Below are 18,652 nucleotides of genomic sequence, written 5' to 3' on the forward strand. Positions count from 1 at the left end.
GCAGGGAAGGGGTTAACACTAGGGGGCGGGGAAGGGGTTAAGTATGTTCCCTGGGTGTGTTCTAACTGTAGGGGGGTGGATTCACTAGGGGAAATGACTAATCACTGTTCATACAATGTATGAACAGACGGTCAGGCATTTCTCCCCTGACAGGACCGGGAGCTGCGCGCGCCCCTATTGGCTGCTCGGCGAGATGACGTATAGCTACGTGCTTTCGCCCAGCCGAGCCGACCTGCCGCCGGTGGCTGGTCGGCAAGCAGTTAAAGCACCCTGTAGAAGTAAACGCATATGTGAGTAGCACCCGCATATGAAAACAAAGTTCAAACCACACATGTGAGGTATCGCCGCGAGCGCTAGAGTGACAGCAATAATTCTTGTTCTAGACCTCCTCTGTAACTCAAAGCTGGTAGCCTGTAGAAATTTCTAAACGTCGCCTATGGAGATTTGTAAAGGTAAAAGTTATCTTTCACAATTTAAACAAAAATTGGGCTTACTTTACTGTTGTCTTATTTTTTAATTTCAAAAAGTGTATTTTTTCCCAAAAAAGTGTGCTTGTAAGACCGCTGCGCAAATACGGTGTGAAAGTACGACAGTCATTTTATTCTCTAGGGTGTTAGAAAAAATGTATATAATGTTTGGGGGTTCTAAGTAATTTTCTAGCAAAAATAGTAGTTAATAGCATAATTTCAGGTCTGTGAGTAGCTGCACAGTCATTGCAGAATATAGAAAATAACGGTATCATACCTCACAGTCCTTGTTTCCTCCTTCTTCATTGTACACCATGATTGAATTCAGAGGCTCATTTTCAACTGGGATCATGACTTTAGCAAATTGTATTTTGCACAGCAGGAAACAAAGCACTAAAGCAAAAAACAAATAAAAAAAGACATGAGTACTTCCTGGAGACACATAACCAGGGGTTATTGGCACAAGAAAAGAGGGGCAACAGGAGTAGGCCGAGGAGTTACTGCAGAAAGGGAAGTGTCCTAAAACCAAAAAATGCCCTGTCACAGGAAGTCCAGTCTACAAGGTGTAAACAATGATGATGCCCCCACAGTGTGCTGTAAATTTGCAGCTGTTGTTGGCAAGACCACCTGGAGTGGTGGAGAAACCTATACCATAATCCAAAAGTGCTTGGGAAGCACCTGAGTTCATCAAATAAATACGAATACCAATGTCTACGCAAGTTAGAATGTGTTTTTTTGTGGTCATTGATTGTGTTTATGGCATATTAATCCCTTTTTGAATCAAACTCTTTGGATCTTTACAAGACTTGTGTCCAATTCTTATTTGCACAGACATTGATATACAATATCTCACAAAAGTGAGTAAACCCCTCATATTTTTGGAATTTTATTATATCTTTTAGTGTGACAACACTGAAAAAATGACACTTTGCTACAATGTAAAGTAGTGAGTGTACAGCTTGTATAACAGTGTAAATTTGCTGTCCCTTCAAAATAAATCAACACACAGCCATTAATGTCTGAACCGCTGGTGACAACAAAAGTAAGTACACCCTAAGTGAAAATGTCCAAATTGTGCCCAATTAGCTATTTTCCATCCCCGTTGTCGTGTGAATGGGGAGCAGGTGATACATTTGGTATTATCGCTCTCATACTGGTCACTGAAAATTCACCATGGCACCTCATGGCAAAGAACTCTGAGGCCCCGTACACACGACAGAGGAACTCGACGTGCTTGGCACGTCGAGTTCCTCGTCTCGTTTTGGGATGAAGCCGCCGAGGAGCTCGGCGGGCCGCCTTCTCCTATAGAACAACGCGGCCAACGAGAAAATAGAGAACATGTTCTCTATTTTCTCGTCGAGCTCCTCGGCGGCTCCATCGAGCCAAAACTGTACAGACGACAGAGATTCTCGGCAGAATCCGGGTTTTGACCGAGTTTCTCGGCGAATTCTGCCGAGAATCTCTGTCGTGTGTACGAGGCCTCAGAGGATCTGTAAAAAAGAGCTGTTGCTCTACATAAAGACGGCCTAGGCTATAAGAAGATTGCCAAGACCCTGAAGCTGCAGCATGGTGGCCAAGACGATACAGTGATTTAACAGGACAGGTTCCACTCAGAACAGGAATTGCCATGGTCAGCCAAAGAAGTTGAGTGCACGTGCTCAGCGTCATATCCAGAGGTTGTCTTTGGAAAATAGACGTATGAGTGCTGCCAGCATTGCTGCAGAGGTTGAAAGGGTCAGGGTCAGCCTGTCAGTGCTCAGACCATATGCCGCACACTGCATCAAATTGATCCGCATGGCTGTCATCCCAGACAAAATTTGAGAGCATGCTATCCCACATTTGTTGTCGGAAATTCCGACAACAATTGTCTGATGGAGCATACAAACGGATTATCCGACAAAAACCCTGCCATCGCACAGTTGTCGGAAAATCTGAACGTGTGTACGGGCCTTACAATTGTAATATTTACAAAAATGTAAGGGGTGTACTCACTTTTGTGAAATACTGTACATATTTAGAAGATGAACTTGGGTGCTTTCTGAGTGCTTTTAGATTAGTGGTTTGGATCAGGAGAAAAAGTGAGTAGCCTTTTCTCTGCTGATTCCCAGAGGTGGAACAATGCCCTCTGGTGGAAGTACTGAGTTAAGGCATCATGCATAACACGGATGTAACAGGAAAAATGTTACACTTATGCCGGACATTTGTTGTCGGAATTTAGGACAACAAATGTTTGAGAGCTGGTTCTCAATTTTTCTGACAACAAAAGTTCTTGTCGGAAATTCCAATCGTCTGTATGCAATTCCGACGCACAAAAATCCTACGCATGCTCGAAATCATTGAACTTTATTTTTCTCGGTCTGTCGTAGTGTTGTACGTAACCGCATTCTTGACATTCAGAATTTCCAACAACATTTGTGTGACCGTGTATATGCAACACAAGTTTGAGCCAACATTCTGTCGGAAAAAAATCCACGGTTTTGTTGTCGGAATGTCCGATTGTGTGTACGCGGCATTCTACCATTTTGTAGAGCAGACTGAAAAATTTAGAAACTAGTTTTTTCTTAGTAATTTTATCTTGTGTAATAAAAAGTAGAAAACCATTTGTGACAATATCTGCTTTAGCACTTTTACCTTTTTTTTTTTTTTTTGTTCAATGCAGCATAGCACAAGGATGGTTCGTTCCCATCTAGCTAGCTAAGTGTATTAGCCTGTCATTCATAATTTAAACCGGGGATATGCAATTAGCGGACCTCCAGCTGTTGCAGAACTACAAATCCCATGAGGCATAGCAAGGCTCTGACAGCCATGAGCATGACACCCAGAGGCAGAGGCATGATGGGATTTGTAGTTTTGCAACATCTGGAGGTCCACTAATTGCATATCCCTGATTTAAACACATCACAAGGGGGTTGATTAACTAAAGGCAAGTGTACTTGGAAGTGCAGTCGTTGTAAATCTGAGGGGTAGATCTGAAATGAGGGGAAGCTCTGCTGATTTTATCATCCAATCATGTACAAGCAAAAATTCTGTGTTTTTTTTATTATCCTTGCATGTCACCCTCGGATCTACAGTGACTGCACTTGCAAGTGCCCTTGTAGTGCAAAGTAACCCCTGTCAGTTTTTTGCCAACAGTGTCCCATTGGGGAGATTTCATTTCACTTTCTGTCCCATAGCCAAAACAGGAAGTAAAAGTAAATTCCTCCAAATTTAGGGGATCCTAGTGTGTCACCAGAGCTAATGTCCCCATTGGAAGATCTCCACTCTATTCGTGTTCTAAGGTCAACCGGAATTTTTTTTTTTTTTTTTTTTTTCAATGCCGACCATAAAAAAAGGACAAATAGAGAGGGCGACTCTCCCTAAAAGGGGCACAGACAGCAATAAAAACTGACAGGGGTTCTTATTACTCTTCGCTTCAAAACTGAAAAAAAATGTCTTTAGTTATACTTTAATTTATCCTGTGAACTGCACCTTGTTTGGGCAGAAGTATTGAGGGAATTGGCTTTTTAGAATCATACATTGGCCTTTCTAAACTGATCAAGTTAGTGTTCTGTGCAGTTTCCAAATGAACATGAACTGCACCTTTTTGGTGCAGCCCTGCTTTTCTTTATTGAAGTGTACCTAAACTTGAACCAAAATATATTATATTGGAGATAAGGCTGTGTGAATTTCTTTCCTGCAGCCACGGGTTACAGGAAAGACATTTGCACAATTTTCCCACCAGCACAGACAGGACAGGAGAATCCCTCCTGCTAAGACATTTCATACTGGTGGGGGTAAAAGCAGGTGGGGGAAGCAGCCCCCCCGCCAGGAGAAGACCGCTATTACCTCTAGCAGCTATGGCAGCCTTTTGCGATAATCAGAGGCTAATCTGGCAGGCTGGTTATATTCAAGACGATCAATCGATCAACTTGGTACATTCAGCTTGCCCATTAATGGTTCGAATCTCGGCTGGTTCCTGCGGAGCCAGCTGAGATTCAAACAGTGTATGGCCAGCCTTATGGTTGTGGGGCTGCATTTTTTTGAGGCGGGCCTTTCTTACGTTAATTTTTGAACTGGTGATCTTGTCAGTAAGAAACTTTCTATCCTGGGCTGACCTTTTCCCTCACCTTAACCACTTAAGACCTGGACCATTATGCAGGTAAAGGACCAGGCCAGTTTTTGTGATTCGGCACTGCGTCGCTTTAACTGACAATTTGCACGGTCGGGCGATGTGGCTCTCAAACAAAATTGGCGTCCTTTTTTTCCTACAAATAGAGCTTTCTTTTGGTGGTTTTTGATCACCTCTGCGGTTTTTATTTTTTGCGCTATAAACAAAAATAGAGCGACAATTTTGAAAAAAAATCTATATTTTTTACTTTTTGCTATAATAAATATCCCCCAAAAATATATAAAAAACATTATTTTTCTCAGTTTAGGCCGATACGTATTCTTCTACCCATTTTTGGTAAAAAAAAAAATTGCAATAAGTGTTTATCGATTGGTTTGCACAAAGTTTATAGCATTTACAAAATAGGGGATAGTTTTATGGCATAGGGGATAGTTTTTTTTAAATTTACTACTAATGGCGGCGATCAGCGATTTGTTTTTTTCGTGACTGCGATATTATGGCGGACACAACGGACAATTTTGACACATTTTTGGTACCATTGTCATTTTCACAGCGAAAAGTGCTATAAAAATGCACTGATTACTGTGAAAATGATAATTGCCGTTTAGGAGTTAACCACTAGGGGGCGCTGAAGGTGTTAAGTGTGACCTCATGTGTGTTTCTAACTGTAGGGGGGCGGGGCTGGATGTGTGACGTCAGTGATCGTCTGTTCCCTATATCAGGGAACAGACGATCACTGACATTGCCACAGTGAAGAACGGGGAAGGTGTGTTTACACTTACCTCTCCCCGTTCTTCAGCTCCTGTGACCGATCGCAGGACACCGGCGGTGATCGGGTCCGCGGGTCCCGCGGGCGCGGTCACGGAGCTTTGGACCAGGTCGCGTGCGTGCGCCAGCGACCCACGGCTGGGCTCTTAAAGGCGACATACCTGTACGTGCCTGTGCCATTCTGCCGACGTATATCGGCGTTAAGGGGTCCTTAAGTGGTTAATGTATCTACGTACGAGCAGCTTTGTCACCCTAGTAGGAATTGATAACAGTCCACAAGAACAATGAATACAGAAAGTTATCAGCTTACTAGATTTCTGGCAGGATTATCAGGCATCTTTGCACTTATCTAACAGATACTTGGAAAACCCTTTCAGTTGTATATTCAACAGATTAACCTCCCTGGCGGTATGATTCTTTCTGAAAAAACATGCTGAAAGCAGTACAATTATTTGCAAGGAAATTTGGTGTTTTATACTGTAGGCCTGTGATTTTTAGGAATAACTCACTTAAATCTGGCCAAACAAGAATCTAAGGCCCCATACTCACGAGCAAACATGTCTGCTGAAACTGGCCCGCAGGCCAGTTTCAGCAGACATGTTTGGTCGTGTGTGGGCGCGAGCGGGCCGAATTCCAGCAAACATTTGCCCGCCGGGCCTTTTCCCAGCAGACAAATATTCCTGGACTTGTTTTAAAACAGTCCGCTGGAATTCTGCCCGCTCGGACATGTACGGTCGTCAGTACAGACCTACCGTACATGTCCAGGCGCCCGCCGTCCCTCGCATGCGTCGAATGACTTCGACGCATGCGTGGAAGCATTTTAAAGGCGGGCCGCCCACGTCGCCGCGTCATTGTCGCGGCGACACCGCGTCATCGACGCGGCGACACCGCGGACACGCCCCGCGTATTGTTTACGCGCGGACTTCTGTACGATGGTGTGTACAACCATCGTACAGAAGCCCTCTGGCAGACATGTATGGTGAAAACGGTCAGACGGACCGCTTTCACCATACATGTTTGGTCGTGAGTACCCGGCCTAATAGGCATCCCGGGTATGACATTTTTTTAAAAACAAAATTTTAAATTATAATATAATAAATAATTATAAATAATTATAGCAAGTAATAATATAATTAAAATAAAAATTATTCAATAATGTAATCAACTCAAAATCACTGAAATTTGCTCAGTTGCAGAATTGTTGCTGTCATTTATTATTTTTTTTTTATGACGAATTTCCCCGCAAATCGCTATCGCACAATTCTGCAAGATTATAATTTATTATCGCTGTTTTCTAGCTGATCTAAAACCATTTTTGACATAAAAAGACACTTTTGGTTGCTATGGACAATCTACAGTTTTCAGGCAGAAAGAAAGGTTTTTATTATATAAAATGACATGTAGGACACTGGGCAGACCACTAGGGACAAGGGGTGTGTGTTTTTTTTACATACAGTACTGTAATCTATAAGATTACAATATACTGTATGTATAGTGTTTGTTTACTTTTTTGAATTTGGCGCCGATCTCCGCTCCCGTGCGTCGTAACGTCGCAGGGAACGGAGATCGACGGCACAGGAGGACGCTGTGTGAATCGAGCGAGGTCCCGCTCGCTCACACAGCGCGGTGACATCGCTGGATCCAGGAGAAGGTAAGCCAGCGCGCGCTGCAGGCTCTACATATCTACCCCGAGCGTGACTCGGGGTTACCGATTTTGGTAGAAAAATCAACCCCGAGTCACACTCGGGGATACCGTCAGGAGGGTTAAAGGAGTAACAAAGATTCATGGTTTGGGTTTACATACTAACTGCACTCAAAGGACATTGTCCCTTTTTTTTTTTTTTTTATATAAGACATTATTTATATCTATTTTTTAATTCATGACCATAAGTGATAAATCGAATAAAGTGTAAATGTCTGCACAAAGGAATCTCTAGATCCAAATAAAATCTTTCTACTGTCAGATAAGTCTTGAAATAATAAAATGATTTTAAACTGGCTGTAAAGATAATGCACATCTTTTCTTTCCTTTTACAAAACCAGTTTCCATTAACCTCTGTTTAGAATATTTGTTAGCAGTTTAAAAATTAACTGTCCATTTAAAACAATACCAAAAAAAATAAAATACTTACAAAGAAATAATATAGGAGCCAGTAGTAACAGTGCGATTGCTCCCCCACTAAGAGTCGGAGGGGCTTGCATTTTTTCAACGCAGGCATCGCCACCTAAGCAGTCACACACATACACTGTCAGGTTCTGGTGGGAGACTTTTCCTTGCAGGTCATAGATCTCAAGGTGTAAAGTGTGATTTCCTTGGTACGCATCTTTCTCCTTCTTAACTTTGATTATATCATCTAAAACGTAAACAAGGAAAGTAAAAAAAAAAGAAAATCAGTACTGACCCTTTTTGAATGGGTCCACAACACCCCACAAATGGTTCCATGGTGTGCTGGCAAATATCTACATTATTAACTTTAAGACACTCGTAGCAGTTCTCACAAGGCAGTGTGAACTGCCTGCAGGAGAGGAGCGATGCTGGAATTGGCGCTGTAATCGTGCTGGTTCCCACATCGCATCAGTGTGAATCCAGTGTAAGGGTACTTTTATAACTGCAGTCGCGAACGGGCGGGGGGGGGGGGGTTGAAACCATGTGGTTGAGCCAGGTTTTTAATGCCCCCACCGCTTCCCCAACTACTCTTCTTTAGCCACAAAAGACAGCAGCCAGGGGATGTACATAAGCCACGGATGCAATGCTCTGATTTGTGGCCACAACAGGATTTATAACTTATGTCACACTTGGTGACCGCTACCTCACGCTAAATGCGACCCATTCAAGTAAATGCCCCCGTCTGACTATCTTAGTGCTGCTGATCCCCAAGACTCAAAGCTATTAATGGGGGTGCGGGGGGGGCTCGATTTTGCAGTAAGAGGTGTAAGCAATATTCTGACCCAGAAAATATGGAATGCTACTAAATTAAAAATTGATAGTACCTTTGTCCTAATATGGACTTTCATGGTACAGTACACAGTTATAATACAAAAGAATACATTTATTGCACAGAACATAATCATTAAAAACATAGAAAAATATACATATATACACTGTACAAAAAATGCTGCTCAAAAGAGAAGCACCCTATTCTCTGAAACAATCTGGAAAAAAGAGATGTGAAAGTTTTTCACACTGATTTCACAGGAACAGTATTCCAGTTGCAAACACTACATGTTTCGCTGTGACCCGCTTCTTCAGGAGTATACTTTCAGAGAATTTGAATCTAAAAAGAAAACATATACAATCATAAGCCATCATAAACATAGTTATATAATATCAGGCTACACATCATAAACATAGTTATATAATATCAGGCTACACAGGATTTTCCTCCGTCCTGTGTAGTCTATTATATAAATATGTTTATATTTGTATATGTATATATTTTTCGATTCAATATTTTCTGAAAGTATACTCCTGAAGAAGTGAGTCACCGCAAAACATGTAGAGTTTGCAATTGGAATCCTGTGCGGAAAACTTTCACATCTTTTTTCCAGATTGTTTCATAGAATAGAGTGCTTCTCTTTTAAACAGCATTTTTTGTATAATGTATATTTTTCTATGTTTTTAATGATTATGTTCTGTACAATAAATGTATACTTTTGTATTATAACCGTGCAAGTCTACGCTGTACCATTGAAAGTCCATGTTGCCTCTCCAATTGCCAGTTTCAATATTCTGGCCCGACCAATAGTTTCAGTGCTACCAGGACTGCCCGCACCAATCTTCCTAAGCTGGATGACCAGCATATGGGAGAAAGAAAGTGTTGGAAGTGCAGGTAGCTATGCTCCTTGTACGCATGTATAGATTTCTTTGTAGTTTATATATCAATATTTAACATTTAAAGAACCAAGTTTCAAATAAGCTAAATTATGTTCTCTGAAAACTGGTAAAACAGTCATTTTGTAGAACTTGTAGTTTCAGCTTAAAGTTAGGTAAGGAATGAAGAGTTCTGTGGCTTGTTATTGAGAAACTAATATAGCAGCAATAGGGAAGAGTGGTAAACAGACTCCCCTTGTTCATGTCAGTGAATGTTTCCCCAGCGTGGGCCTCACAATGTTGCCTGCCTGCGGGGTATAACGTAGAGTTTGTATGTGCGTCTCATTCTTCCAACAACCTGATCTTCAGGTTAGCCAGTATCCTGCTGTTTATTAGCTCCAATAATGTGACAGGTCACTTATGGGGAGGGTCGAGGACACCCTGCGATGTGTCAGGCATGTCAGAAGAAATGAATTGCTGTAATTCTTTCAGGTCACAATTTTGTTGTTTCTTAGAGACACATATGCTTATGCAAACTGACTTGTAAACCATTAAATATTTGTATAGCTCTAACAATTTTCCCAGTGTAAATAAAGAGAGACGGTACATTTTAGTACTATTCCGTAGGGCCCTGTTTGAGCTTACCATCCAAAGGAAAGGGCAAGTAAAAAGGAAGTGATCAAAAGGATATTAAAAGTACAGTTTTCAAGTAGGCTTTTATGATAAGATAAGATTTCAGGGATTTCTTAAATACAGACAGTAGAAGACAGGCAGGCAGGTTGCAGACATCCCAACCTGCAAAAACTCATTTCAGGGAGATGGCGCTCTGCGCCCACCCGACCAAAAGACACACAATTCGCTCCGGAGCCGCTGTGGAGATGTGTGAGCCGGCTCCATAGAGAGCCAGTCACGATCTCCTGCTATTCAAATTGTATGTGGCAAAAGCTGCATCCCATTCAGTCCAATTCGCAATAGTGTGAACCCAGCAAAACAATACAAATTCCTGCATCACATTTGGGTATAATATTCAAAACTGTTGCAGAGATATATAATGAAAAAACAACATAGGCGTTGAGTTTAAAACATGAAGGTTAATGTCTGATCGGCAACTGAGAAAACTCTGTAAGGCTTGGTTGACATGCGAGAAACCCTGCAAATCCATTATGGGGTTCCCGCATTGAACTGTGTAAAATGCTGTGTAAAAGTAGGCCAATGATCAGAGATTTGCATTAGTCTAGACAAGAGATAACAGGGCAGTGAATAAACAAGCCATAGATTATGCAATTTTCTTTCCTTCAATCACCGGTGCTTTCAGTGCTGATGGGGGAATCTCTCCCACTGTGCTATTTAATTCTGACAGCGGAAGGTTTCCCCGCCATCAGAATACAATGATTGCTGCCAGTGGCGATCACACCCTACAGGCTGGTTGTACGGAAGTCTATCGATCAAGTTGATTGGTAAAGGCAGGGGAGGGAGACTCTGCCGCCTGTAAAAATAATCCAGCAGCTCTATAGCCACTAGATTACAGCAAAGGGAATCACTGGCTGAAAATCTATATCATAAATGCAGTAGCCCTTGCCATCCAGTGACCCATCCAATGACTTGCTGACAGACGTTTAAAATGCGGTTTTGACTGTTGGAATGTAATGAATGTTTATTTTAGTGGGGTATATATTTTTATTTATATGGGGTATATAGTGGGGTATATATTTTTTTTATATGTATTTTTGTTATTATGGGCTAAAAACAAGTATAGTATTGGAGTGCTCAATAGCTTGAGGTTTAAATTACACTCGCGCCCGAACAAGTGAGAACCGGCTTCTGCCATATGGCCCTGTTCAGACAAACTGAGCCTTAAGGCAGGCAGCTTATATTGAACTCTCTATCTACATAACCTGAATCGCTCTGGGCATCCTTTGTCATCCAGTTAATGCTATTTTCAAAGCAAAGATTGTGCATGTGACAAAATGGAACATATGACAGCAAGCATGTGAAAATCGGAAAGGCCTTTTAAAACTACATTTAAGCAAACTAAACCCAAACATTTTATTTTGGTGTGTGCTCCATTTTGGAGTACTCCCGTTGCTCTTTCCCAAAAAGTAAAGGGAAGTGAGAGGAAATCCACTCTTCAATACACAGGAATGTGTGCCCCAATTGAATGATTCCCCCCCCCCCTCTATTTTCCTTCTGGTGGCAAATAAAATTAGGCTTACACATTTACCTTTCTGTGCAGTGACAATGGTCAGACCACTAAAAGGGTGAATCACCCCAGGGGGGACACAGATGGCAATAAAAGCTTACAAGGGGTTCTAAGACTTCCCAACAAGCAAAATAATTTGTTTTGCTTTAGTTGCAATTGAAGGACAACAATGCCACATTAACCCAAAATGTTTCGTTTTTCGAGACCCGTGCTCTCCTTGATTTCCGGTGGTAGACTATGGTTTGTCATTGGTAAACTGGTGTGATATTAACTTATACAGCTGCATATTCTGTTCTTACCATCGTAGTTTATCAGTTTGAGTGGCTTCTTGTCATGGTCTTTGTCCAACACATTAACATAGAATGGGCCGGAATAGGGTTCCAAGTCCTTGTCAATGATGGGTGTTAAAAGAAAAGCCTCCTCTTCATTCTCACATGTTGTTAGGTACGCACTTTCTAGATTCGGGGAATTGTCATTAATGTCCTTCAGGTTTATAAGCAGAGTTGCTGTACCTGTCATTGGGGGGACCCCTAGGCACAGAAGGAAATACATATTTAAAAGATCTTTAAAGATTCTATAGTTAGAAAATAAATATCTAAAAGTCCAATATGCATCTAAACTGACCACATTAAATTAATAAAGAAACTGTGAAAAAGACATGTGTTGATAAAAGTAAACCAATTATTTGGTAATAATAGTTATCAAAGGTAAGTTGTCTTTTTTTTTTTGTTTATTTTTTCCATACTTCTATACTTGCTCCCCACAAAATGCTTTGACATTCTGGAAGGCTTTGTGACTGATAGGGCTAGTTTACACCTGCTTCAAAACATGGCTTTTTCGACACGCTTTGTTAAAGCTCTCTGAACGCCAGTCAAAGCTCCTGTCACTAAATACAATGGTTAGCTTACAGTCCTGTTTACACCTTGCTTTTGCTTGGCGCTTCCATAAGGCTTCGGTGGGGCTTCAATGAGGCTTTGGTGGAGCTTAGATGGGCTTCGATGAGCCTTTGGTGGGGCTTCAGTGGAGTTTTAAGCGAGCTTTGCCATAGTCTTCTATGGACTGTATAGGGAATGGTGCCCCATTTTTGGTGTCGGTGGTAGGAATAATGGCCAAGCAAAAGGCAACAGCTTGGAGACCACTGACTTAGAGGATATCCAAACAAACACAGGGGACCCTCAGCTGGCCTTGCTGGGAACTGAATTCCAGATTTTAGTACTGCAATGAAATAGTGATAACCACTTAGCCAAAATGCTTCCCTCTTTGATGTGCATTTTATCAACCTACTGGTGACCCCCCCCCTTTTTTTGGGGTGGGGGGGGCGGGTCACACATTGACTAGCTTAATTAATAAGGCACTGCCAAATCCATTGAAAAATGTGTAATAACCATGGTAAACAGTCATGATGCAACTTAATCTGCATCAAGATAATGAAAGCGAAATTCTGATTAGTTGCAATAGGTTACTGCACTTGCTGTGGGATTTGTCTGCACTTGCTGAGTGCAGACAAATCCACCAATCGGCTTTAATCATCTGGTTAAAATAGATGATTTTATAGTTTCAGTAAATTGAATTGCAGTGCCTCAAGATGAAATTGACCTTTTATGCAAACTCACCATCATCCACAGCCAGAACTTTCACAATATATTTGCTCTTGATTACATGGTGTGACTCCCGGTCCAGTTCTTTCTTAGTTGTGATAACGCCAGTGTCTTCGTTAATAGACAGCCAGTCTCCAGTGTCATTTAGTAAACGATACCTTAGAAATGAGTAGAACATTATGAGTTATTTCAGGCAGGTTGTGCAAACCTGCTAGGTCACAGTGCTGTTTTTACTGTATAGAAACAAAACAGGGCATACTTTACAAGATCAGGTCATTACTGAAGATGAGGTTTCTTTCACAATTTTTTATTTTTTTTCTATCCTGTAGACTGTTAAAATGAATTTCTCCTCTGCTATATCTCAGGGTTGAACAAATATGTATTGAATACAGAAACCAGACATTTTATCATAGAGTGGGCTATTGACAACAATAAAATAAGTTCATTACATTGGCTGTGCTTTTTGAAGTCCATTGGCCATTCAGCTGTCGTATACTACGCTCAGACTATTTTTTTAATTGAATCAACAACAGTCTTTCTAACAGATTGTTGCAGGCTGTGTTCTTATTACAAATTAAAGCAGATCTTAACCTAACTTTTTAAGATCCACACTAACCAGGGGTGTAATAGGGATGGTAAATAGACTGAGTGATAAAAAGTACTTAAAGTGGACCTGAACTCAAAGGGGTTGATTTACTAAAGGCAAATAGGCTGTTTACTTTGCAAATAGGTCTTCTACAGAGCCTAGTGAATGTGGTGCAGTTTTACTTTACAAAGAATATTTTGTGCAAGGAAAACGAAAAAGAAATGCACTTTTCCATGCATGTGATTGGATGATGGAAGTCAGCAGAGATTTAACTCATTTATTAACTTCTGGAGAATATTCCCTTGCAAACTGAAGTCTATTTGTCTTTAATAACTCAACCCCAAAAAGTCAAGATTTACTTCCCCAGAGGGAACATCTACAAATGTTAACTGTACCTAACCCAGGGGTGCCCAATGCCCAACCTTTTGAAGAGTGAGGGCCACTTAAGCGACTTGGTAACCGGTCGTGGGGCACAATGAGTGGAGCAGGTGGATGGCTGCCCACTCTACCCAATTTATATCTGCCACTCCTTAGACGTGAATCGAGGGTTTGATTGGGTCAGACTCACCATGTGAAAGGTCACACTGATGCACTGTTTGTTACCCGCACTGCGGTAAGCTGCCATAGAGGTCTATTATATCCTATAGGTCTGGTGCACTTTGATAAAGCATACCAAATTCGCAGGTAGTAAAAGTCCATGGCTCGGTGCACGTAACTTGCAGGTGCACTGCTCTGCACCTGCGGATCAGTTAGAAAGCAGCCCACTGCAGAACAGATATACCCATCTATACACTGTAATTTTAGTAATAAACTTGCCTTTAAAGGGGTTGTAAAGGTTTGTTTTTTTTATTTTCTAAATAGGTTCCTTTAACCTCCCTGGCGGTATGATTCTGTCTGGAATTACGTACTAAAAGCGGTACATTTATTTTGCAAGGAAATTTGGCGTTTTATACTGTAGGCCTGTAATTTTTAGAAATAACTCACTTAAATCTGACCAAGCAAGAGTCTTGTAGGCATCCCGGGTATGATTTTTTTTTTAAAACAAAATTATAAATTATAATATAATAAATAATTATAAATAATTATAACAAATAATAATATAATTATAATAAAAATTATTCAATAATGTAATCAACTCAAAATCACTGAAATTTGCTCAGTTGCAGAATTGTCGCTGTCATTATTTTTATTTTTTTATGACGAATTTCCCCACAAATCGCTATCGCACATTTCTGCAAGTGATTATAATTTATTATCGCTGTTTTCTAGCTGATCTAAAACCATTTTTGACATAAAGGGACACTTTTGGACAATCTACAGTTTTTAGGCAGAAATTACATTTTTTATTTTTATAAAAGTACATGCAGGACACTGGGCAGACCACTAGGGACAAGGGGGGTGTGTATTTTTTACATACAGTACTGTAATCTATAAGATTACAGTATACTGTATGTAAAGTGTTTGTTTACTTTTTTGAATTTGGCGCCGTTCTCCGCTCCCGTGCGTCGTAACGTCGCAGGGAACGGAGATCGGCGGCACACGGGGACTGTGAATCGAGCGAGGAGGTCCCGCTCGCTCACACAGCGGGGTGGCATCGCTGGATCCAGGGACAAGGTGAGTAACTTGCCTGTGGATCCAGCGAAAGGTAAGCCGCGGCGCTGCACGTCCACCCCGAGCGTGACTCGGGGATACCGATTTTAGCATTGAAAACCAACCCCGAGTCACGCTCGGGTTTACCGTCAGGGGGGTTAAGCTAGTACATTGTTGGTTCACTAAAATCTTCCTTCGATTTCCCTTCAAAAAGTTGTTTTTCTTTGTTTTCTTTGTCTGAATTTCTCACTCCATGTTTCTCCTCAGTAAGCTTGCCCCCATCATCTGGCTGGGGGTTAGTCAGCCAGAACAGCGTACTGAGGAGGAACAGGAAGTGAGAAATTCAGACAAAGAAAAAATAACTTTTTGAAGGGAAATCGAAGGAAAATGTTAGTGAACCAACAATGCACTAGCTTAAAGGAACCTATTTAGAAAATAAAAAATTTACCTTTATAACCCCTTTAATAACAGTATTCTATTCTATTCTATTCCATCCCAGAGCAGGATGTCGCGGGCCACATCAGAGGGCTCTGTGGGCCACATGTGGCCGCCGGGCCACTGGTTGGGCATCCCTGACCTAACCAGACAAATGTATTTGTTTGTCTTGAATTCCCCCTGAATAATATTAATGCATTTCCTGTGGCTATGTGCTCCTATTCTGTAAACTAATAGCTGCATATCTGCTGTGTTAGATCAGACGTACCGGGCTTTCACAATTCAGGTCCACTTTGAGGCTCGGTTCACATATGACCTCACAGCAGGGGTCCAGTGTGTGCTGGTTCATTGTTTTTAGGTCTGATTTCAGCCCAAATTGTGGGCTGAATTTGGACCTGAAACAGACCAAAAGAAACTAATTTTTGTGAAAAGCACACTGGACCCGCTGCAGCGATATGTAAACAGGCTCCATAGAGAGCCAGTCAAAATCTTCTGCTATTGTGAATTGGATGCATGTATTCTGCATCCATTTCGCAATGGTGTGAACCCAGCCTAAAAGTCCTATGACAAAGATGTCTTGTCTTAGGATCTAGGTGTTGGGGTTGCACCGATACTGTTTTTTTTTCGGTGAGTACGAGTACCGACACTTTAGGTCAAATACTCGCCCATACTGATTACCAATACTTTGCAGTGCGATTTGCGTCAATACAAAAAAATTGTCAAAAGATAATCGCATGCAATTTCCCCCACTGCTCATGTGTGTAGAAAGGGAAAAGTGCCATCTAGTGGCCAGTTTATTAAAAGTGCTGGATCTCACAGTACATATCTGGCCAAATGCGAAATCTTCAGAGTTGTCCTGGTTCCGCTAATGATGGCAAATCACGGCTGCTGGAGTAGAAGTCCTGGGACCCCATGGGTATAGGGCGGAAGTGATGTCAGCTTAGGGGCAGACCACCTCTAGATCTCCTCCAGCCCTGTGAGCACCTCCAGTGGTCGTAATTTGTTATCATCAAAAGTATCGGTTTCGGTATCGGGAGCATTTACAGGAGTACCGATACTTATGCAAATGCTTGGTATCAGTGCATCCCTACTAGGTGTCATATGGTTTTCTCCAGCTTTGCTTTGTAGTTGCTGACATCAGCAGATTCTTCATTCACTTTGAAGACAGAGGACAGTGCTGTGTAACTTCGCAGGAACTCCTGCCAAAGGTTGGTAGGCTTGCATACCTCTTTAACCAATTCAGGACCTTACACATAGAGCTCACTTTCTAAAAAAATAATAATAAAAATGTCCTACATCCTAAACATGTCCCCCTTGCCGCTGCTCCACTGGCAAATACCAGCTGTCAAAATTACATCTGTGAATTGCTACAAATTACATAGCAGGAGTGCTTGTCAAAATACAGGTGTAGAAAGAAAATTTGGAAATAGTCTGCAAGTGTTGAGTAAATCAGTCAAACAATTTGTTACACACTGTTTACGGTTTCATTCACAGGTAGATCAAAGGTGTAACTTTTGATCTGTATAAGACATCACTTGAAGAAACATTAATTAAGTCAACTAATTCATATTTGTAACCAAATGTATTTCCAATTAACGCTTATTAGCCCTAATTAAATCATTCCTCCCCTTAGTTGTTCTTTTTTTTCTGCACTTTTTTTTGCTCCTAATTTTTTATTTTTTTATTTTGTATTCATCGCTGTTGTGTTTTTTTTTTGTTGGTTTTTTCAGTGTCGCATAAAAAAATTTGCAAAATAACAATTTTTTCTACTAGAAACAACAATTATAGTGTCATTTTAAAGAGGTAATTTTATAGAATAAAAAGAATGCTTAGTATTCTTAGTAAAACTAATCATACTTTGTTTGCTTTGGAGGCATACATTGTGTCTATTATAAATGTTCTAGTGCCTAGAACAGCTTGCAGAGTGACCTTTTTTGTTACAAAAGAATCATTGAATGTTTGGGCTCCTGACGTCCTTCTACCAACAGATGACATCATTGGTTGTAATGATGCCGGTGGCTGGAAGGTTGTAATGGTGCACAATGAATACCTGTGATTTTGTGTAACTGAAAGACAGGCTTGATCCACCCGCTGGCTTGTATGCAATTTTCAGGCATTTTGCCAAGGAATTCCAGGTACTGTACCTTGAGTGCCCTGGGCACCTAGGTTGAAAGGCTGTTATAGAAAGAGGGCTGAGAAGGATTGTGTAATGTGGGATTATTGCAGTTGTGGACAGTTGATTTGTATACACAACCTTACACTCTCGGTGGTGTGCACATGGTAATAGACCTCTGAGAAAAACTACAATATGCCTTTTTTTTAGAAGTACATTTTTTTCCCCCACTTTTTTACTTACTTGATTTTATTTGTTGCTACTATGTCCGGGTCCTTGGCTTCCACTGTTGTCAGTGTAGTGCCTGGTGTAATAGAATGCTCTACCAGACTGACTAGGATTGTCTGTGGCTTAAACACTGGAGCATCATTCACATCCTGGATATCTACATTTATTGAACCAGTCTGCGCCGCTGACTGTCCTGTCCGACCCTTGTCCATTTCTATCTCCCACAGGCCTTTTCTAGGCTTCTGCTTGACTTTGCAGCTATACAATGGCTCCTCGTTTGAAACTGCTATGGAAAGGATGTCTTTGGTTCTTTCTTCATAATCCAAGGGCTGTCAATAAAGAAAATGGGCTTTAATGTTTTATATATTATATGGTGATATTTCTAAAGTTCTGAGGAAAAGTGCTGAATTGCTGGGTTCACACAGTATAAGAATTGGATGCGTTTCTTTTTTTTTCTTTTATCAAGTAAAGCAACCAGACAGAATTGAGTTGAGTGCATTTAGGACAATAAAATATATTTTATGTTGACTGGCAGCTTTGGACAACAATATTCTGACAGTTACTGATGCCTAAAGCTAACCATACAAGGCTTGAATTTTGGCAGAATCGACTGATGGTCGACAATCAAAAACCCAAATCTATGTAGCTGGGTGGAAAAATATTTGCTGAACAATGATGGTGTCTCACAGTTTAGGTCTTCAGACAGCTTTGATTGGCTGGACAGGGCAAAATCAGTCTCACTTCTGCA

General features: G+C 41.1%; 1 protein-coding gene and 1 long non-coding RNA gene across 4 annotated transcripts in view; one reads left to right on the top strand and one right to left on the bottom strand.

Moving 5' to 3' along the window:
* LOC120919217 overlaps positions 1-18,652 on the top strand; it is a 200,794-nt gene that overhangs the window by 146,523 nt on the left and 35,619 nt on the right. The gene's annotated exons all lie outside the window — the stretch shown is intronic.
* LOC120919216 (cadherin-like protein 26) overlaps positions 1-18,652 on the bottom strand; it is a 106,461-nt gene that overhangs the window by 21,443 nt on the left and 66,366 nt on the right. Inside the window, exons 9-13 of the mRNA XM_040331270.1 lie at positions 17,920-18,233; positions 12,968-13,110; positions 11,654-11,884; positions 7,476-7,697; positions 745-860 (exon numbers count right to left, since the gene is read on the bottom strand). Coding sequence (XP_040187204.1) covers positions 745-860; positions 7,476-7,697; positions 11,654-11,884; positions 12,968-13,110; positions 17,920-18,233 — 1,026 coding nt within the window. The remainder of the gene's footprint in view (positions 1-744; positions 861-7,475; positions 7,698-11,653; positions 11,885-12,967; positions 13,111-17,919; positions 18,234-18,652) is intronic.

Source organism: Rana temporaria, chromosome 12 (assembly GCF_905171775.1).
Source record: "Rana temporaria chromosome 12, aRanTem1.1, whole genome shotgun sequence".
Taxonomy (NCBI): domain Eukaryota; kingdom Metazoa; phylum Chordata; class Amphibia; order Anura; family Ranidae; genus Rana; species Rana temporaria.